Source organism: Rhinoraja longicauda, chromosome 41 (genome assembly GCF_053455715.1).
Source record: "Rhinoraja longicauda isolate Sanriku21f chromosome 41, sRhiLon1.1, whole genome shotgun sequence".
Classification (NCBI taxonomy): Eukaryota; Metazoa; Chordata; class Chondrichthyes; order Rajiformes; family Arhynchobatidae; genus Rhinoraja; species Rhinoraja longicauda.
Window position 1 is genome coordinate 9,412,199 of NC_135993.1, and position 22,564 is coordinate 9,434,762.

The 22,564-nt window shown below is 46.7% G+C and overlaps 1 protein-coding gene across 1 annotated transcript in view; it reads left to right on the forward strand.

Annotated features, from left to right (window-relative positions):
- LOC144611677 (inositol-trisphosphate 3-kinase C-like) overlaps positions 1–21,517 on the forward strand; it is a 55,493-nt gene extending 33,976 nt beyond the window's left edge. Inside the window, exons 2-7 of the mRNA XM_078430894.1 lie at positions 9,391–9,490; positions 10,371–10,587; positions 12,796–13,000; positions 15,895–15,996; positions 17,656–17,727; positions 19,917–21,517. Of these exons, the coding sequence (XP_078287020.1) occupies positions 9,391–9,490; positions 10,371–10,587; positions 12,796–13,000; positions 15,895–15,996; positions 17,656–17,727; positions 19,917–20,120 (900 nt within the window). The 3' untranslated portion in view covers positions 20,121–21,517. The remainder of the gene's footprint in view (positions 1–9,390; positions 9,491–10,370; positions 10,588–12,795; positions 13,001–15,894; positions 15,997–17,655; positions 17,728–19,916) is intronic.
- Positions 21,518–22,564: the final 1,047 nt, after the last annotated feature.

A 22,564-nucleotide genomic window follows, 5' to 3' on the forward strand; every position in this document is an offset into this window, starting at 1 on the left:
TTCTCTGGTAGAAGTTTATAAAATTATGTGAGGCGTAGATGGGGTAGATGGTCAGTCTTTTTTTTCCCCCCAGTGCAGAAGTGCCAGATACCAGAAGACATGGGTTAAGGTGTCAGGAGAATATTTAAAGTAGACGTGCAAGGCACATTTTGTGTACTTTTTACACAATGATTGATGCATGACATGTGCTGCCTGGGAAGGTGGAGGAAGCAACGGTGACGTTTAAGAGGTATTTAGACAGGAACAGGCAGGAAATGGAGGGATATGTGTTATGTAGGCCAATAGTTTAATTTTCCATCTGGGTTGACGCATAATGACACATGTTCCTGTGCGGTACTATTCAATATTCTGAGTAACCTTCCAAATTAAATGAACTTTGGTGAATTATTATTGGGCCACATAATGCGGGACAAGGTGGCGTCACCGCCCTGCGCCCCACGTGACCTCACCTAGCCAGCGGCCACGTGCTCCCGCTCCACCAATGGCGGCAGCCATTGGTGGAGCGGGAGCACGTGGCCGCTGGCTGGGTGAGGTCACGTGGGGCGCAGGGCGGTGACATCACCTTGTGCCCCTTATTTGAGAGTGAGGAAGTTGGCAACCCTAGTTGGGACACACTGCTTGGTTGGTCTGCAGCAATGCACAGGTATTTTAATGTGTGCCTGCAGCATGATTGCATGGATGGTTCACAATCCATTCACCTTCAGTGGTTTTCCCTATGCATCCTACGATGGTGCCGGCAGGCAACGATGAGGAAGTCAAGAGTTCAGAATTGTACAGCATGGAAACAGGCCCTTCGGCTAACTCATCCATGCTGACCAAGATGCCCCATCTCAGCTAGAAGATAAACACAACGTGCTGGAGTGACTCAGCTGGTCAGGCAGCATCTCTGGAAAAGAAGGATGGGTGTGTTTCGGGTCAGGACCCTTCTTCGGATTGCTCCAGCACTTTGTGTCTATCTTCGGTATATATCAGCATCCGCAGTTCCTTTCATCACATCTAAGCCAGTCCCCTTTGCCTGTGTTTGGCCTATTTCCCTCTAAATCTGTCCTATCTAGAGACCTCCCACTGGAATGCAGAATGTTAAAGCCGTCATCTTTTAAAATGGGAAACTAAACCATGTCTTTGGACTGTCCTCTTGGACTTGTGTATATATCCCACGGCATTGTTCAAAGACCAGGGAAATCCCCACTACTGTTCTGACAAATGTGCAGCTTTTGACCAGTTTCGCCAAAACAAGTCTTCGTTTAGTGGGCCAAAAGCAAGGATGGATTGAAGTCTGAAATAAAATTGGAGAATGCTGGATATTTCCAGCAGGTCAGACACCATCAGTGGAGACAACATTGTTATTGTTTCAGGTCAGCCTTTCATCCAAACCTTTATGGCGTGACTTTGCACTGTGTACATTGGCTGCTGTATTTCTACCATCGTGGCAGTAAATCTAACCTGCTGCAAAGTACTTGTGGAATGCCTGCCTGTCCTGAGAATTGCGTTACACATGCACTCCGGTGGTGACATCTTTGCTGCTTGGCAGTAGGGTTGGAAACGTGCATTTCTGAGCATTGTTATGATTGTAATTACGATTTTACGTGTTCTTGATGGTTTTATTCCAATGATGCAATAGAAACTGGAGATGAGTTAAGTCTGACTCAGGAAACATTTCCAAATTCAATATAAATCGGATCTAGAAATAGCATACTCATGGAGCATTCATATGCTTGTGATTCAAAGTTAGAACATTTTTGAGCCAAGACAGAATTAGCTTTGCATTTTCCTGGGCGTATCATCCTGCTGTGTTTTTGTTTGCATTATGCAATTTGCGGTGTACTGACAAATATTGTGTTACACAATGGCCATTAATCTTGGCAAGACAAGATTCCAGACACCAGTCTTCTGTTCCAAACAAATCTCCCCAGAGCTGACATTTATTCACAAAATGCTGGAGTAACTCAGCAGGTCAGGGCGGCACGGTGGCGCAGCGGTAGAGTTGCTGCCTTACAGCGAATGCAGCGCCGGAGACTCGGGTTCGATCCTGACTACGGGCGCTGTACTGTACGGAGTTTGTACGTTCTCCCCGTGACCTGCGTGGGTTTTCTCCGAGATCTTCGGTTTCCTCCCACACTCCACAGGACGTGCAGGTTTGTAGGTTAATTGGCTGGGCAAATGTAAAAATTGTCCCTAGTGGGTGTAGGATAGTGTTAGTGTGCGGGGATCCGGTGGGCCGAAGGGCCTGTTTCTGTGCTGTATATCTAAATCTAAAGTCAGGCAGCAACTCAGGAGGGAAGGAATGGATAACCTTTCGGGTCTAGACCCTTCTCGACCTGAAACGTCACTCATTCCTTCTCTCCTGAGATGCTGCCTGACCTGCTGAGTTACTCCAGCATTTTGTGAATAAATACCTTCGATTTGTACCAGCATCTGCAGTTATTTTCTTACACGTCTGACATGTTGTTGCAAGAATCACAGAGCAGGTAGGCAGGGCATGTCAGAAGAATGCTTGCTGACAGAATACCAAAGCTGTGACTTCATGGTGAGCAAACTGAGATGAAATGATCACGTGGTGCACAGAAAAAGAGACGTTAAAGTCTTACAACATCTGTAAAGAGTTTCAACATTGACACACGCCGCTGGGAACAAAAAGCATTGGATCGTGCTGTTTGGTGTACCTGTCTAACAGGCGGTGGCCCTTCATAAATGGGGAAGCTACAGTAGAAGGAGCAGAGTTTAAAAGAATCATAAATTGAGAGCCATTGGCACAGCATCCCTACCTCGCTTTCCCGTGTGGAAGGAGCGTTTAAGTCCAGATTGATCTAATAATCATCTCAATACACGTTGTAACATTCCAAACTAGATGTCAATAGACAATAGGTGCAGGAGTAGGCCATTCAATGTGATCATGGCTGATCATTCTCAATCAGTACCCCGTTCCTGCCTTCTCCCCATACCCCCTGACTTCGCTATCCTTAAGAGCTCTATCTCGCTCTCTCTTGAATGCATTCAGAGAATTGGTCTCCACTGCCTTCTGAGGCAGAGAATTCCACAGAATGGCCTTCCTTGAATGAGTGACGTGCAGTAACAACAGATAGGATAGATGTGTACTGTTGACATTTATGACTAATTGTATCTAAGCTGCACAGTGCAGTTGCTGCCTTACAGCGCCAGAGACCCGGGTTTGATCCTGACCTCGGGTGCTGTCTGTACGGAGTTTGTATGTTCTCCCCGTGACAGCGTGGGTTTTCTCCGGGTGCTCCGGTTTCCTCCCACACTCCAAAGGCGTACATATTTATAGATTAATTTGCTTTGGAGAAAACTAAATTGTCCCTACCGTGTGGGATAGTACTAGTGTACGGGGTGATCGCTGGTCAGTGCAGACTCTGTGGGCTGGAGGGCCTGTTTCCGCACTGTATCTCTAAAATCTGAAGTAAAGTTGGGGTAGGGGGTGAGGGTGCTGTGTTTGGGTATCATTAAACTGTGAAGACTGTTTGAGGAGTTGCTACTTCTTGCCGACCTGGGTGGGGTTAGGATTGCAGCAAAAATTCCGGTCAACCAGTGAGGTTTGAAACCCTGATTCCTGACCAGATCCAGGAATCAAATTGGAAGCAAAAGCTAATGAGTTATTCAAGGTTGCTCTCAGTCATCGTTGATTATTCATTGTGAGCGTCAGTGTGGTGTCTCACATTTGGGGGTGTGTCTGAGTGACGTCGTAAATACTGGAATAAAAGCCATAACTCCACGGGTGGAGTATTAACTCGGAGAGACTTCTGATGCCTGCGGCGGCTGCTGCCTAGGTAATGTTCTCAGATTTACTTTTTACTTTTAAATGTATCCTGGAATCTTTCTATTTGCTCTTCCTGGAGTATATTTCCCATTCAAATCTTCAAGGATTTGAAATCACTTGCCGTTTTGTTTTTGAACAGAAATCTTCTGCAGTGTGTCAAATTCCAGTTACCAGTGTTGAGTGGATATTAACTTATATGGTTTCAAACAACCTTCTGAATTGTGCCTGCTTGGTATTCAAAAGGGCAGTTAATATCACAATCATTAAAATCAATGTAGCTGCTTATGCTTTGCCTCGCACTATGTTTTGTGACTAAGAGCACCTGATCAGTTTTGTATTATTTATTTTCAAAATTAAAAGTTGGTATGACACAAATGTAAAGAAGGATTGCAAGCCAAAACGTTAGTCAGAAGGAGGGTCCACCTACACATTTTCTCCAGAGATGTGGCCTAACATGCCAGCACTTTGTGTCTGCAATTGAGTTCAAGTTTGGTGACTCCACCGAGCATTGAGAATGTACCATATTCAGTAAGGGAGGAGGACTGGAAAAGTTGCAAGCTCCCTTTCTCGGACAAAGTATGAACCAGTCGGGATATTGTGATCATTCCTGTGGCCGTTTTAATTTAACTTAGTGGAGAGTAGCCGCACAAATGCAGAGTGGCTGAATCTTGTGCTCTTGTACTGAGTGGCTGTGTTGCATTTAATTTCACAATTTGCCATGGTGGCTTTTTAAATCGTGTGACCTTGAGAGTTTCTGGACGAGATCCGCAGCCACTGACGTTTTGTTTTGATTGCCAGTAACCGTGCAGGTGAATACACTGGAGATTGTTAACTCTGTTAGAACCAGAACACATTGTTTTGTAGACTTTTTAAAATTCTGGGTGCTGTCCCTATGCTCGACAGTCATGTCTTTGTTTGTGGCTATTTTGTCTTTGAGGCAGGAGGGCTCGTGTGGGCAGGTCTGCCCTGCTGGTTTGCTGGGGTGAGCGATCAAAGTCCTTCTGTACCTTTGCTGCTGCTGCTCCTGCAGAATACCACAGCAGATTCTTGCATGTGGAATGGTGAAGTGAGGAATGTAAAATGGAGACAGAAGGAACTGCAGATGTTGGAATCTTGAGCAAAACACACAGCTCTGGGGGAACTGTGAGGGCGAGTTTAGTGCTGGCCCCAGTTGTTACAATGTTGAGTCCTATCTTTCCATGTGCCAGATTATTGGCTGTGTAGGAAAAAAAAATCGCAGATGCTGGTTTAAATCGAAGGTAGACACAAAAGACTGGAGTAACTCAGCGGATCAGGCAGCATCTCGGGAGAGAAGGAATGGGTGACGTTTCGGGTCGAGACCCTTCTTTAGACTGAGGAAGGGTCTTGACCCGAAACGTCACCCATTCCTTCTCTCCCGAGATGCTGCCTGACCCGCTGAGTTACTCCAGCCTTTTGTGTCTACCCTAGATTATTTGCTGTGGTGTGCATAGGGCATGTTGGAGTGCAGCTGCACTGTACAGTGGCTTATTTAAAACTGGAGGCAGGGCTGTAAGGGATCTGCCTAAGTTTTATTTCACAAAAAAATTGACTAGCCTATATGTTACAAACAAGAAAAATCACACTAAATGTTGAAATTCACAATCCCCAATTTCTCTTGCTCCATTGAAGGCGAAGAGGGGGGATGTTGGTGGGTGTGGGCAAGTTGGGTCGAAGGGGCCGTTTCCACTCTGAGACTCTGACTCTGTGACTCCTGTATTTTCTCTTTAAACTCTGCCTTTTTATTCATAGACAATAGGTGCAGGAGGAGGCCATTCGGCCCTTCGAGCCAGCACCGCCATTCAATGTGATCACAGCTGATCATCCACAATCAGTACCCCGTTCCTGCCTTCTCCCCATACCCCCCGACTCCACTATCCTTAAGAGCTCTATCTCGCTCTCTCTTGATTGCATTCAGAGAATTGCCCTCCACTGCCTTCTGAGGCAGAGAATTCCACAGATTCACAACTCTCTGACTGACCCGCAATCTTCTAAGATTGTCTCTTGAAAGGCTCTTGACTGTCTACCTACAATACTAGTCCCTGTGTCTCGTTGTATTACTCGGAGTTAGATGCTTATTTTTCCAAATAACACTCTTGTGAAATCCCGTTGGAAATCTGACGGCAATAAAGGTGCTATATAAATGCATGGAGTGGTTGCGGACATTTGGAGTTCCTGGTGGCCAAATTCATTTCACTAGGCAAGTGTTAAAGTTTATTAATAAAGTGATCTGCTACTCACCCGTGCTTCAGTGTGAACTCGGTGACCGAACTGTGAATTATAGGTTTCATCAGCCAGGAGTTGGCACTGTTCCTGAAAGTCTTAAACCTGTCCACCAGGTTGAAGCTATGCATAAAATTACAAGCTGTGTGGTTTCTACAGGTTTGTTTTGACTCGAGCTGTGATCAGTGTTTTTATTTTACATTTGAAAACCCAGCAAGACACCTAATGAGCTGAAGTCGTTGATGTTGTTGGGTTTAGAGAGACTGGAGCAGCACTGAGCCCAATCTCCCCTCCCCATGGAGCTTGCACCCCCTCCCCCCCCCATTTTCCCTTGAGGCAGGCTGGAGGGCTTTTCTTCTTGCATGCATTTTTAGCTACCATATTGCGGTTTAATTATTGGCACATTTAACTTGCAAAATTACCACAATAAACTGGACATCTCGCACTAAACGTTTTTCACGTTATTCGCTTTGTCATGTATCTGTACACTGTAATCATGTACGGTCTTTCTGCTGACTAGTTGGCACGCAACAAAAGCTTTTCACTGTACCTCTGTACGCGTGACAATAAATTAAACTCAACGTGGTAGGAAGGAACTGCCGACGCTGGTTTAAATCGAAGATAGACACAAAATGCTGGAGTAACTCAGCGGGACAGGCAGCATCTCTAGAGAGCATCTCTCTCCGTTCATACTGAAGTCTGAAGAAGGGTCTCAACCTGAAAAGACACCCATTCCTTCCCTGGGAGGAAGAGAAGTAGGTGGGGGTCCTGGTTGGTTCCATTCAGGCTGGGTAATGGTGGCCACGAGAGCCCGAACCTGTTTGGTAAATTTCCTCAACATGTACTGGGGTGAGAGAGTCTAACGAGGGAAGCTGCTGGTACCCCGGCTTACAAGTTCAAATTCCATCGTGACTGAAACTACATAGACATCAAGTTTATTTTTCAACTGGAGATCGAGTCGGATCAAGAGTGATTAATTGTCATGTTACTGACAACAGAACAATGAACATTGTATTTTGCAATTCAGAATTTTTCAGTGAAGTAGCTGTGGGTTTAAGTTATTTCAAATAAAAGAATTAAAGTTTACAGTTTTGGATCCTGGCTTAGAATCTTGAACAATAACCACCCTGAATATTGACTGTTTTTAGTTCCCATTATATAGCTGAACAAGTATGCAAAGGCTGATGATGTGCTTCTATTTTCTTCTGATAGCAGTTTTTAGACTTTAGAGATTCAGCATGGAAACAGGCCCTTCAGCCCACCGAGTCCACGTCGACTAGCGATCACCCCGTACACTAACACTATCCTGCACACTAGAGACAATTTACAATTTTACTGATATCAATTAACCTACAAACCCATACATCTTTGGAGTGTGGCAGGAAACCGGAGTTCCTGGAGGAATCCCACGTGGTCATTGGGAAGTCAAGTCAAGATTATTTGTCACATACACATACAAGATGTGCAGTGAAATGAAAGTGGCAATGCCTGCGGATTGTGCTAAAACTACAAAACAGAATAGAATTATTTTTTTTATAGACACAACACAAAAAAAAATGAATACAGTAAATTAGTCCCTGGTGATATAATAGTTAACAGTCCTGATGGCCTGTGGGAAGGAACTCCGTCTCATCCTCTCCGTTTTCACAGCGTGACAGCAGAGGCGTTTGCCTGACCTTTGCAGCTGGAACAGTCCGTTGCTGGGGTGGTAGGGGTCCCCCATAATGTTGCTGGCTCTGGATCTACACCTCCTGATGTATAGGTCCTGCAGGGGGCGAGTGTAGTTCCCGCAGAGCCTTCCTGTCCTGGGCAGAGCTGTTCCCAAACCAGATTGAGATGTAGCCGGACAAGATGCAGATTAGAAGCATGGAAAACGTACAAACTCCGTATAGACCGCATCCGAGGTCAGGATTAAACCCAGGTCTCTGGCGCTGTAAGGCAGCAACTCTACCACCATGTTACCCTCAGTTGGTGTGGGTGATTTAGATTTAGAGATACAGCGCAGAAACAGGCCCTTCGGCCCACCGGGTCCGCGCCGCCTAGCGATCCCCGCACACTAACACTATCCTACACTCACTAGGGACAATTTTTACATTTGCCCAGCCAATTAACCTACATACCTGTACGTCTTTGGAGTGTGGGAGGAAGCCGAAGATCTCGGAGAAACCCCACGCAGGTCACGGGGAGAACGTACAAACTCCGTACAGACGCCGTCCGTAGTCAGGATCGAACCTGACTCTCTGGCGCTGCATTCGCTGTAAGACAGCAACTCTACCGCTGCGCCACCGTGCCGCACCAACAAGTTGTGCCACTTCCCCATGGGTTTAATCTTGACGCTGGGCACTGTGGGTGGGATTGCACCTCCCTCAACTACGTGGGTTTGCCCCCCCCTGTGCTTTGGTTTCCTCCCACATCTCGTATTTGCTGGTTGGTATGTTAATTGGCTGCTGTAAATTACCCCTAGTGGGTGGTAGGAGAATCAAGAGGGTGTTGAAGGGTATGTGTGGGCGACTGCATCATAGGCTTGCACGTGCTGGGAACGAATAGGCTGAATGGCATCTATGTTGTAAGAAATAATGAGAAATGAAGACGACGTGGAAAAACAATGGTGATAGTGCGGGTCAGGACTAGTGTCTCTCCTGCTTTGATACTGGGTTGAAAACATATCTTGAAGGCCGGGATCTTTTGAATTCGCAATCTCTAGTTTGCTCTTCTGTAATATGATCACTGCACTAACAACCCGTTTCAAAGAAAGCAATCCCAGGCAGGTTGGCCTGTCTCTCCTCAGCTCTTTCAGCACCCTGGTAAATCTCTTCTCGAATGCTAGTGGATCCATCCTTTAAGATGGTAATTAGAGCATTAAGCAGTGCTCCAGATGTAGCTAACCAATGTTTTGTATTGTTCTAGTATGTTTTTCCTGCCCTTTTATGCTCCACTAATAATGGCAATAGTGGTGTGCTGCCTTATCTACCTTATGTAGTTGTACTCCTACCTTCAGAAATCTATCTACAAGCGCTCCAAGATCCCTCAGGAATTCTGCACCTCTTACTATTCTATTTACTGTAAATTCCATTCACCCTTCCTGACACAATCTAATTCCATGCCAAATTCATTGGAAGACGCTTCCCAATGAATTCTACTTTGCTACTCGGCATGAATCTTGCTAGTCCTTCGATGTCTTAGAAAACCTCGGGTGCAGTCACTCAGCCTTGTCAAATCCCACCCCAAACCCTCCAATTACTAAAACTCCCAGTGACCAATATCCCCAATCAAAAGTTGTACTCCTGAGAAAAGCAAAGTGGAAGTAAATTATTCATTGTGGGATTGCAGAGATTATGTTGTTCCCTTTTGTTAATTTTGGCTTTTCTTTGCAGAACAAGTCGTGGAAGAAGCTGAAAACCATGGTGCACTGGTCCCCGTTCGTTGTCTCCTTCAAGAAGCGCTATCCGTGGGTGCAGTTAGCGGGACATGCAGGTAACTCATGCCATGCGACGCTCCCATCAGTATGGAGACGAGAGAGCCCCGGGTCCTCTCCTGGCTGCTAGACCCTGTCATACTGTTGAGTAAGCAATGCCTCTTGTGAGTGAATTTATGCACCTGGTTGAGTCCTTCGATCTGACTCTACTTACCACTGGACCTACTCACAAGCTAGGCCATACACGCGACCTAGTGTTATCGTCCGGTTTCACATACAAAGCCCTAAACGGGCTTGCCCTCCCCCCCATATCAAAAATCTTCTAACCCACCACTCTATCTCCAGGTCCCTCAGGTCGGCCGACTTGGGGCTACTGACTATCCCGCGGTCTAGGCTTAAGCTCAGGGGTGACCGCGCTTTTGCAGTTGAACCTCCTAGACTGTGGAACAGCATCTCTCTCCCCATCAGAACTGCCCCCTCCATCCACTCCTTTAAGTCCAGGCTCAAAACCTATTTCTACTCCCTAGCGTTTGAGGCCCTCTGAGGGGGCGCTGTGAACTGTTTATGTATGTGCTGTTATGTTTGTGTGCCATTGTATGTTCATTCTTAATACCTGAACTGATGTACAGCACTTTGGTCAACGTGGGTTGTTGTTAAATGTGCTATACAAATAAAATTGACTTGACTTAACTTGACGATGCAGTGTGGTTGGTTCTGCCAATGGCTGATTGCAGTGTAGGTTCAATTCAGGAAGGTAGATTGTCTGGAATGGGAGAGCAGATTGGAAATCAAAGACCAGGACTTTAGTTTAGTTTAGACTGCGTAGAAACAGGCCCACCGAGTCTGCGCCGACCAGCTATTCTGCAGTGAGTTTGAAGAGGCAGGTTTGTGAACTGAAAGGTTGAGGGTAATACTAATTAAGACATCTTTTCTTTTCAGGTAACTTTAAAGCTGGAGATTATGGAAAGATCCTGAAGAAGTATTGCGAGTGTGAGCATCAGTGTCTGGAGTCCCTGATGAAGGATCCTCTACTGCGTCCTTACGTGCCGGGCTATCATGGCGTGGTGGGCAAGGATGGAGACAGCTACAACCAGATGGACGACTTGCTGTCGGAGTTTGACTCCCCCTCGATCATGGACTGCAAGATGGGAGTGAGGTATGTTCAATAATATTGATTGGCTTTGGAAATCAATAGCCTTCAGGATGAGGGGGTGGGGGTGGTGCTGTGCTGTTTGTTCCTCTCTTTGTATATTTGTAATGTCAACCCTTGTAATTTTTGTGCACAACTTCGGGTTGTAAATAGGTTTTGATGCACAACTCAAACGTATAAGAGCTAGTGAGCGATCTTAGTCCGAAATTTGTTTTTGGCTTTACCTTGAGGATTTCACTTCGAAAGGTATCCAGAGCAAGCAAGATTATGAGGGACCCCTATCACCCCAGCAACGGACTGTTCCAGATGCTACGGTCAGGCAAACGCCTCCACTGTCACGCTGTGAAAACGGAGAGGATGAGATGGAGTTTCTTCCCACAGGCCATCAGGACTGTTAACCTTTATAACTCCAGGGACTAAATTTTGTCTTCTCTATATTAACTTTATTAACTTTATTTATATGCTGTAACTGTAATTCTTTTTTGTGCACAATCCGCAGGCATTGCCACTTTCATTTCACTGCACATCGTGTATGTGCATGTGACAAATAAACTTGACTTGACTTGATAATGTTGTTCTATTTCATATTTTCGGGCAACAATAAATGATCTGTTTGCCTGTGGCGTTTAATAGTAAGTGATTACTTGAATAGATGATAATCATAGCCAACAGACGCCACTTCAGTCCTTGAGTATTTGTGGCTGTGACGTAAAGGTGTATGGAATTTGTGGAATGTGTCTTGGTTGTGTCCGGTTTGGTAATGGTAGACAAACAACGTTAGAAAACAGTGGACACTATTGGTTCTGAAAGAGCCAGTAATGATGGCTAGCCTGAAATGAAAGGGAATGGGGCAGAAGGGTATGGTACGGTAATGGTGTAGGAAGGAACTGCAGATGCTGGTTTACACCGAAGATAGACACAAAATGCTGGAGTAACTCAGCGGGACAGACAGCATCTCTGGAGAAAAGGAATGGGTGACGTTTCGGGTCGAGACCCTTCGAGGTCTCTTTATTTGTAACATGTACCGAGGGAGAGTGAAATTAATTTTTGTATACAGTTCAGTACAGGTATCACTATATATAGCACAGGTACATATTAGATGAGCATCTAATAGATGAGCATCTATAGCAGTAGTGCACTGAGACAGTATGCAGGGTCGCCAATTTGGCGCCATTTTCAAGTCCCAGTTGTTGTCAGTGAAGGGTTCATGATCTAACCACGATGGCCTGTTGTCCTACCTGCGTGGCAGGGTCGGCTTGGCTCAGCGTGGCCCTATAGTGGTGGGTACTGGTTACAAACTTTAGCTCAAAATGAAAAACATCTTCAGCCAGCCAGCGTTTAATGCCACTGTTGTTCTCTGTGACCTGCCCTTCCTTCCTTCTGCCCAACTATGCTGGATTCTGACTTCCAAAGCCTTGGTATTTGCGATGCAGTAGGTGGTGCCAATACTTCCCGCACCTGTTCCACGAGTTAAATACCTGGGTGTATAACTTCCCCGCAGCCTCGTGACTTCCTATCCATGCTGTGTACAGCCATATAGCATTAATTTATTTTAAATGCAATTGGCAATATTCCATCTATGAGCTTAAATCTATCTCCTTAATGGTCTTGGCATTTAAATATTCGGAGGAGAGCATTTGAAATGCCATGGCAGAGAAGAGACAGGCCGCATACTAGATGTGTCCTTGATGGTTAGCATGGGTATGGCGGGACCAAGGACTTGTTTTTGTGCAGTATGACTCTGATTCTGTGACAGTCAACAGGCAAAATATTAGGTGTTGAGCCCCACAAAGAATTGGTTAGAAGTAAGATTTAAAGAGAGAGTTAGATGGACAGAGATATTAACAGTGATAGTGAAGGAGTGTAGACACCATGGGGTTGAAGATGTGTACAAAGGAACTGCAGATGCTCGTAACACTGAAGATGCACAAAATGCTGGAGCAACTCAACAGGTCAGGCAGTATCTCTGGATAAAAGGAAAAGGTGACGTTTTGGGGTTTTGACCCAAAATGTCACCTATTCCTTTTTTCCCAGAGACGTTGCCTGACCTGCTGAGTTACTCCAGCATTTTGTCTATCTTGAGGTTGAAGATGGTTGCTTTGGAGATTGCGAGCGGACGTCTCTGGAGATGGATCAAGTACAGTCGCTGCAAATCATGGTGGATCTTGTGTAGTGTTGGCCTTTTCTCAATGGATTACAAATTTCCTTTTGTAGGACCTACCTAGAGGAGGAGCTAACCAAAGCTCGAGAGAAGCCCAAACTGCGTAAAGATATGTACGAGAAGATGATAGCGGTGGATCCAAATGCACCCACCCAAGAGGAACATGAACAAAAGGCCATTTTGAAGCCACGTTACATGCAATGGCGGGAGACGCTCAGCTCGACGGCAACACTAGGATTCAGGATAGAAGGCATCAGGGTGAGTGGTGAGCCCAACAACACACACTAACAAGAAACTGATTCACCAACAGAAAGGCATTTAGTCCTGTTGTTTACTGAGTCTTGGATGGTCAAGGATGTCAGGGATTATTGGGAGAAGGCAGGAGAACGTGGTTGAGAGGGAAAGATAGATCAGCCGTGGTTGAATGTCAAAGTAGACTTTAAATTTAGTTTGGAGATACAACGCGGGAACAGGCCCTTCGGCCCACTGAGTTCGAGTCGACCAGCAATCCCCGCACAGTAATGTTATCCTGCACACACTAGGGATCATTTTACAATTATACCAAGCCAATTCTTTATAGTGTGGGAGTAAACCAGAGATCCTGGAGAAAACCCAAGCAGGTCATGTGGAGATCGTACAAACTCTGTACAGACGTAGTCAGGATAGAACCCGTGTCTCTGGTGCTGCAAGACAGCAACTCTACCGTTGCACCACAGTTAGATGCAACCCATTAGACTGGATGGGCGGAATGGACTAGTTCTGCTACTGGAACTTCTGAACATACATTCTAGGTCCCAACCACTTCCCATTGGCTTTCCCTTGCATACTTTAAATACACAAACTCCGACTTAAAATTCATAACTGACCCAGCATCCGTTGCCGCTTCCAGAAGAGTTCTGCATTCGTATCACCTCGATGGTTTTCTATCACACTCCTTCACGGGCAGGAACGGGGTACTGATTCCTGCTGATGCCTGGCAAATGATGGGTGGATACAGGTGAGGGGGGATTTGATCGACAGATGGGCGGAGAGAGAGTTAAATAGAGCTCTTAATGATAGCGGAGTCAGGGGGTATGAGGAGAGGGCAGGAACGGGGAACTGATTGTGGATGATCAGCCATGATCACATTGTATAGCGGTGCTGGCTCGAAGGGCCAAATGGCCTACTCCTGCACATATTTTCTATGTTTCTGTTTCCACAGGGCCAACCTCCTAATTCTCTTCTTAACCTCTTCAATTCAACCTCTTAAATCCTTTAAGCTCAGCAACTCCATGCTGTCCAAGATTTCTGAACTATAGAGTCTTAGAAGCACCAAAATCAACCTCAAATTCCTGGCAATGTCAACCTATCTTGTTATATTTGAATCTAACTGTTTATATTGTAACATGTAAAATCCAAGTACAGTAAACTTCAATAATCTGGCACTGTTGGGGCTTGTGTTTGGACTATTAATCAAATTACTGCAAATACCCCAACACTAAAATTGTATTATTTTTGATGTTGGTCAGTAATTTAAAATTTCCAGTGAACCTGGTAAGCCAATAAGTCAGGGATGGGGAGAGGGGGGTGGGATGCTGGTGAACCCTGATGTGGGTGTATGAAATTGTCCCGTGTGTGTGTAGGGTAGTGTTAATGTGCGGGGATCGCTGGTCGATGTGGACTCAGTGGGCCGGAGGGCACGTTTCCGTGCTGTGTCTCTAAACTAAACCACATCTTTAGTTTTTAGTTTAGAGATACAGCATGGAAACAGGCCCTTCGGCCCACCGAGTCAAGCCCGATCATGTCCATGCTAATCGTCTGGTACCTAACTAGTTTAGTTTAGAGATGCAGTGTGGAAACAGGCTTTTGGCTCATTGTGTCTACACCGACCAATGATCCCCCATTCACGCTAGTTCTATCCTATACACTAACAACAATTAACCTACAAAACTGGGTCGTGGGAGGAAACTGGAGCACACAGAGAAAAACAATGCGGTTGCTAACTAAACTAAAAAACCTAAACAGCTACCCCCGGCCTTGCTAACACACGGGTCATAGAGCACAGAAGATAGAAAAGTACACCACAAGAACAGGCCCTTCGATCCACAATATTCACAATATGTGTTGAAGATAATGCCAACATAAACCAATCTCATCTGCTGCCCATGATCCCTATACTTCCATTCTGATAGAGAATGTTACAGTGGAACAGGTTAACAAGTAGAGTAGGAACGAACTGCAGATGCTGGTTTAAACCGAAGAAAGACACAAAAAGCTGGAGTAACTCACTGGGACAGGCAGCACCTCTGGAGAGAAGGAATAGATGACATTTCGGGTCGAGACCCTTCTTCCCATGATGTGGGTGGGCTTGTTAGCTAACAGGAGGGAGGCGAGACCGCACCTGGAGTACTGTGTGCAGTTTTGGTCTCCAAATTTGAGGAAGGATATTCTTGCTATTGAGGGCGTGCAGCGTAGGTTTACTAGGTTGATTCCCGGAATGGCGGGACTGTCATATGTTGAAAGACTGGAGCGACTAGGCTTGTATACGCTGGAATTTAGAAGGATGAGAGGGGATCTTATCGAAACATATAAGATTATTAAGAGGTTGGACACGTTAGAGGCAGGAAACATGTTCCCAATGTTGGGGAGTCCAGAACCAGGGGCCACAGTTTAAGAATAAGGGGTAGGCCATTTAGAACGGAGATGAGGAAAAACTTTTTCAGTCAGAGAGTTGTAAATCTGTGGAATTCTCTGCCTCAGAAGGCAGTGGAGGCCAATTCTCTGAATGCATTCAAGAGAGAGCTAGATAGAGCTCTTAATGATAGCGGAGTCAGGGGGTATGGGGAGAAGGCAGGAACGGGGTACTGATTGAGAATGATCAGCTATGATCACATTGAATGGCGGTGCTGGCTCGAAGGGCCGAATTGCCTCCTCCTACACCTATTGTCTATTGTGAGCTGTTTGGTCAGCATGGGATGATACCGTCCCGTGTCCTGTGCTGACTACCTTCCTCAATCCGTGAATTTTGCCGTTACCCAGTCCTGCCCCAGCAAACTCCCCCAAGCTGTGTAGTGACCAACTCGATCTAGACTGCCCAAGCCGACTCCCTCCCATGACCTGCGTGCCCTGCTCATTACTGTGATCAAGCTTCTGTTTCTCTTGATTTCCCCCAGAAGGCCGACGGGTCCTGCAACACAAACTTTAAGAAGACCAAACTCAAGGAACAGGTTATGGTGGCTCTGGAAGATTTTGTGGACTGCAATAAAAACATCTTGGTAACTATCTTTTGCAATAGTACTTTTGGGCAAAGGGCTCTTTGTATCCAGCCAGAGGTCATAATTTACTTCTCTCTCCGAGAGCTTCTTTAAATGCTCCAAATATATGTGCAAGTAGCAAAGGCATACGTTGTTGTATTTTGAGTGGGGTCTTCGATGTCCATCACAGAGTGATGGTGGATCCAAATGGAGATGGTCCTATCTTCACACCAAGGGTACCACCCCCAATAGTGTGTGCAGCATTGCAGTCAGACTCGTCTCCTCACACCCCAACGCCTTTTAATTCATCAGCAAGACACAGCGTGTGCCTAGATGACTTCATCTCAAATATCCACCTAGAAGCTTGGCATCTTCTTGGCATCATCTTCGCATCTCAATTAGTACACCGTGCATTTCCTTAACCTTGACATGTGGTAATTTCAGTGTGTCTTTATAAAATGTAACACAGTTACTTACCAAGGCTGCCCCAGCATCATGCAACTTTTCATATCAGGACAAGGGCATTGGCAGACGGGGGCACCACCACGTTTGGACTCTCCTTCCAACCGCACACACAGCGTCCTGCACTGGGAATGTATTGTTCCCCCTTCATCAGCACTGTGTCAGAATCCTGGCGTAGCCTTCCCAACAGCACTGCAGGAGCACCTTCACCATCAAGGGTTGTAGTTCCCAGAGGGGTCTTGCCGCAATCACCTTGAGGGTATTGGAGGTGTGCAGTAAGTGCTGGTATTACCAGGAATGCCAAGATCCTGAAAAATGAATACAGACGCTCCCCGACTTACGATGCTTCGACTTGCAATATTTTGACTTTACGATGGTGCAAACGCTGGGCAATGGCAGCAAGCTGTAGTTCGCTTCCGTCCACATGATCAGTTGCATTAAATGCATTTCGACTTGGGATATTTTTAGTTTACGCTGGGTTTATCGGGACGTAGCCCCATCGGAAGTTGAGGAACACCTGTACAAGGAAAAAAAGCTGGGTAGTGCTTCAAACAACTGCCACTTGTTTGGGCTAATGCTATCATACCGTTCCTAACGTAATGGGCTGAGTAACTTTTTCTCCCCCATGGCAGCCTCCCCACCACCAGCTTTTCTGGTGGGTGCTCTTTCCCTTCCTCTTCATCAGGGGCTAGGTCTCCCCTTTCCCCCGCGATTTGGTGAACTGCTCTACAGCTAGGGTTGCCAACTGTCCCGTATTAGCCGGGACATCCCGTGTTTTGGGCTAAATTGGTTTGTCCCATACGGGAACCCCCCCCCCCTTGTCCCGTATTAGGCCCGCGGGCCGCTGCAGGCCGGGACAGTGTAGGCTAACGGAGTGCGCTCAGGGAGCGGGTCCGAGTGTGTTTGCCTAACGGAGGTTGCGTAGCAACCCGCCTCCCGGCCCGGGCGGCCGCCATTGGTGGAGCGGGAGCACGTGGCTGCCGGCTGGGTGAAGTCATACGGGGCAGTGACGTCACCTTGTCCCGTATTTGGGAGTGAGATAGTTGGCAACCCTATCTACAGCTTCCCCTTTAGTGAGCTGGCTGGAGCACCTTGGCACCCTATGCACGAGATGAATGCTACACGTTGGCTAATGCACCTTGGGCCAGCGCACACTTAGCCTGCGTATGATGGGTGCTGTGTTGCCGGGCCACTAACACTTCTGTTGTTGTGTTGCAGAGAAAGTATTTGGCACGATTGAAAGAATTGAGGATAGCATTGGAGGGCTCGGAGTTTTTCAAGACCCATGAGGTAACGTATTTGTTGTGTCTGCCCTTAGCTTAATGTTAGAAGGCAGTGAGCTAAGACCACAAGGGGCTTCTTAAATTAATCGCGACTAAAATAATTGGCATCCCAGCAGCAAGTGCAGGCGAAAGATTAAGCTTTCAATTATTGTTTGAATCAAAGCCGTTTGTCCAGATGTGGATGTGACATTGCTTCATTGTACTGATCAGCTGAGATCCCAGCCCGGCTCTCAGATCACTGCTGGCCACTTACTACTTCCAATGGCTACGCCATCTCACCCTATTACTGACATTCCCTTTATTCCACCCCCAGCTCCACACTCTCTGCTGCTTAGACTAGCTTGCTTTCCCCCTTTTTGTTTGTTCTGATCAAAGGTCTTCAACCTAAGACGCTAACTTATTCCTCTTTCCACGGATGTTGCCTGACCTGCTGAGTTTTTCTCCAACATTTTCTGTTGTGTTCCTGAGTTGCGTTGCTGTGCATGGCAGTTCCTGAATGCATTTGAAGTAGGGTTGCCATCTGTCCTGTATTAGCCGGGATATCCTGTATTTTGGGCTAAATTGGTTTGTCCTGTACGGGACCGCCCTTGTCCCGTATTAGGCCCGGGGGGCACTGTAGGTCTGGACACTGTAGGCCCCGGGGGCCACTGTGGGACAGTGTAGGCTAACGGAGTGTGTTCGGGGAGCGGGGCCGAGTGTGTTCGCCGAACGGAAGTTGCATAGCAGCCCGCCTCCCGGCCCGGGCGGCCGCCATTGGTGGAGCGGGAGCTCGTGGCCACTGGCTGGGTGAGGTCACGTGGGGCGCGGGTGGTGACATCACCTTTTGTCCCTTAGTTGGGAGTTAGAAAGTTGGCAACCCTAGTTTGAAGTGACAGCTTGAACCTTCCTAGCTGCTGGCAATGTCAGTGACAGCTGCTACTTTGCATCTCTCCTTCACGTTGCTTCTTCATGTCCATTTGTTTTGGAAAATGTATGTGGTTTGTTTATTCGGTAAACTTTGATGTTGATATTCGCGGGTCAATGGTGGTAGGACGAGTCCCTGAGTGCTGCTCTGCCTCTTTCCACCCTCTGCACACGGGGTCTGTGTTGGCAGTCCGTGCTGATCCCATGCACGTAGATGTAGAATTCTCTACAGTTGGATGTTGTGTGTTCTGCTCATGGCATTCCATGTGTGTCCGGTTACTAGCTCTCCACAATCATCATTCATCAGCTGATTGACCATCGGGGCATTGTAGATGCATTACCCACCATGGATTGATTGAGTAGATACATAACTGAAGAAGGAAAACATATTGAGCAGGAAAGCATGTTCACCACACAGATTGCTGTGGATCCAACAGCTGCCTGATCACTATCTTAAAGTGCAGTTATAGAGATTGATAAATTGGCTAAGACCTTGTTTCGGAAGTTTACCATCCATTGAACAGAACACAAATTGCTGGAGTAACTCAGTGGTTCGGTCAGCATCTCTGGAGGTCATGGATAGGCAACACTTGTCTTATCGAAACGTATAAGATTATTAAGGGGTTGGACACATTAGAGGCAGGAAACATGTTCCCAATGTTGGGGGAGTCCAGAACCAGGGGCCACAGTTTAAGAATAAGGGGTAGGCCATTTAGAACGGAGATGAATTAAAACTTTTTCAGTCAGAGAGTTGTGAATCTGTGGAATTCTCTGCCTCAGAAGGCAGTGGAGGCCAACTCTCTGAATACATTCAAGAGAGAGCTCTTGAGGATAGCGGAGTCAGGGGGTATGGGGAGAAGGCAGGAACGGGGTACTGATTGATCAGCCATGATCACATTGAATGGCAGTGCTGGCTCAAAGGGCCGAATGGCCTCCTCATGCACCTATTGTCCCACCCCCCCCCCCTCCCCTTCCATCTCTTTTTTTTCCAGCTTCCCCCTCTCCTCCTGTTGCAATTAGTCTGAAGGATTCCAATCTGGGAGATAGTACCTATCTATGTCCTCCACAGATGCTAACTGGGCTGCTGAGTTTCTTTAGCTCTTTGTGTTCTGCACAAGTACCAACCCCTACAGGTCCAAGTGACCTGCATTGGCTGGGTCCAGCTGATGTTCAAGAGGAGATCACCCTGTACCTTCCCTCTGGATGGCATGTTTGGCTGGAAAACGATCCCTCCACCAGAGTACGGTGTTTGTGAATGCAGTTGTGGAATTGTCTCTGTTCCCTTGTTTCCAGGTGGTGGGCAGTTCCCTTCTCTTTGTCCACGATGACTCGGAGATGGCCAAAGTTTGGATGATCGACTTTGGAAAGACGGTGCTGTTGCCTGCCCCAGAGACACTGAACCACAGGGAGGCCTGGAAGGAGGGGAACCGGGAGGACGGCTACCTGTGGGGACTTGATAACCTCATCAATATCATCAGCTCGATAGTGGAGGAGTGACTCTCTGCGGCAGAACTCGGCTGTATCGTTCACAGCTGGCCTTTTCCATGTGGCACAGCCGCACGGGGAGTGCCTCTTGCCTGGAATGGTTTCCCCCAACCTCCTCTCCCTTTCCTCCTCCCGCAGGAACGAAGCTTGCTGCACGAGGGAACCAACACGGGCTGGGAGGCTGGGGAAGGGGGAAATGGGGGAACGCGCGGATGTGAACCTGGGTGAAGAAAGACGGGGCAAGAGCTTGCCTGTGATCCACGGGGTTATGTGTCCTGCAGCCAACATGTGAAGGCGTCGCGGCTCCTGAACTCTGCAGTAAAGCCAGAAGAGGGCCTGGGATCTGTACTCTGAGACACATTGACGGTGACTAACGCTGACCGGACACTTTAGGGCCTTCGACAACTGGTTGAGTCAGTGAACTTTCTTTTGACACACAACTGAAGACGAAACACAGGAGGGAGGCAGAGCTATCTCTGATTAATTCCTCGGTTTGTATCATACATATATATATTTTTTTAAAGCTGCAAAACAGTACTGCAGAACAGTTTACTGAGGCCAATAGCATTTGTATGCATTTGAAACATTTTCCTGGTCTTGCTCCATTTGCCTTGTCTGCGATATGCTCTGACCCAATAGGATCTAATCCCCTCTCGCTTACACTTTCCTTATGGGGCTGATCTCCCCACTGCATCGAACACTGACGACAAACTCGCGAGAGATGCCGACTCTGGGTGTTGAGACCCAGGGGCAGGGTAGTTGAGGGTCGAACATACTAGAAGCTATGTGGAATCATCCAAGGCTAGCACTTGGAGTTCTTAGTGCAACATTTTATAGTGTAACTCTGTAACAACGGGTTTAGCCTTTTCAAAAACGTCTAGTAAACAAAAGCTAATCTTTAAACCTAAGCTGAATATTAACCATTGAGTAGGGAATGACTTCCAGTCTTTGTCATGGAGAGAGACTGCATGTACTGTTCCATTGCAATCTCATTCTGTCACTGGAGACGGCTCAGTTACAGCATCTCTGTGAATTTACCACCATCAGTGGGGGTTGGGAGGTTTTGGAAAGACGTGGCACTCTGGCCCTCCTTTGATACAGTATACGGGGCTTCCTGACAATGCTAGAAATTGCCCCAAGTAAGAGACTGCAATCTTGAGAGGGAGATTTCCAAATGCAACGTCGGAGAAGGTGCATCCTCAAGCCCCGAATAACCTTCAGCATGGTGTTTAACCAGAGAAGCCTTTACCATAAAGTTGCTCTCGGTTTCCCCCACCTCCAGGTTCCTACTTGCCGGGCTAGTTGCTGATAGTTTGAGTGAGTTCTGTAGCTGGAGAGTGCAGTCTTGGTTAGAGGAGATGGGGTGAATATCAGGTTGCCAACTTCCTCACCCCCAAAGAAGGGACAAAGGGTGACGTCACCCAGCCAGCGGCCACTTGCTCCCGCTCCACCAATGGCGGCAGCCATTGGTGGAACGGGAGCACGTGGCCGCTGGCTGGGTGAGGTCACGTGGGGCGCGGGGGTGGTGACGTCACCCTTTGTCCCTTCTTTGGGAGTGAGGAAGTTGGCAACCCTACTAATACAGGACAAGGGCCGTTGTCCCTTACGGGGCAAACCAATTTAGCCCAAAATGCGGGATGTCCCGGCTAAAACGGGCCAGTTGGCAACCCTTGGTGAGTATTTCACATTTTAGTTAATCCTGTTATGGTAATTTTTAAACCTTAAATTCTCTAGATTATTTGGCATTCTCTGAGAAATAATACAAGTTATTTTTAAAGTAATTTTAAGTACATTTTAATTAACAAGTGAAGACATGTCCTCCCACCCTCTGTGCAGTTGGTGCTGAAACTGAATCTTGACAAACATTGTTTGTGTGTGCAGGCTATAAAGTCGTTAAAGTTCATTTGGCAAACGAATGGATTTTTTTTTCTCAGATCGAGCAATGTCTGTGCCCATTGTGAGTTCTGCTCTTTGACACATGCAATGTGGGAACAGATTAGCTACTGTGTCTTTAATACGACCTTGCAGTGCAAAGAATGATCAAGACCCTGTACCAAAAGGTGGTGCAAAGAGGTAATGGTTACCTAAATGTCAGGCAGACTCTGATCCCACAGCAATTCCAAGCTTCATTTTAACTTTAAACTCAATGGTGTCTAATTATTGGAAGGAGAGCAAGGGTGTGTGTGTGATGAGAATCACAGTGAAACAGTAAAATGTCATACACAGTGGCATTGGGTGTTTTAATACATTAAAACCTCCCAAAATCAAAAATGGCTGTGAAGCCAAAATATGATTGGGAAAGTGACTAAATTTTAAGTTCAAATAACAGTTCATCATCAAATGTCCCTATCTGAAGGCAAAACCCCCACTGTTGCAAAACCCAGGGGAAATTTGGAACTTTACTGATGGAAGTTTATCTCAGCTTGCATCTCCACTGAACTCCCAGGAGAGCACTG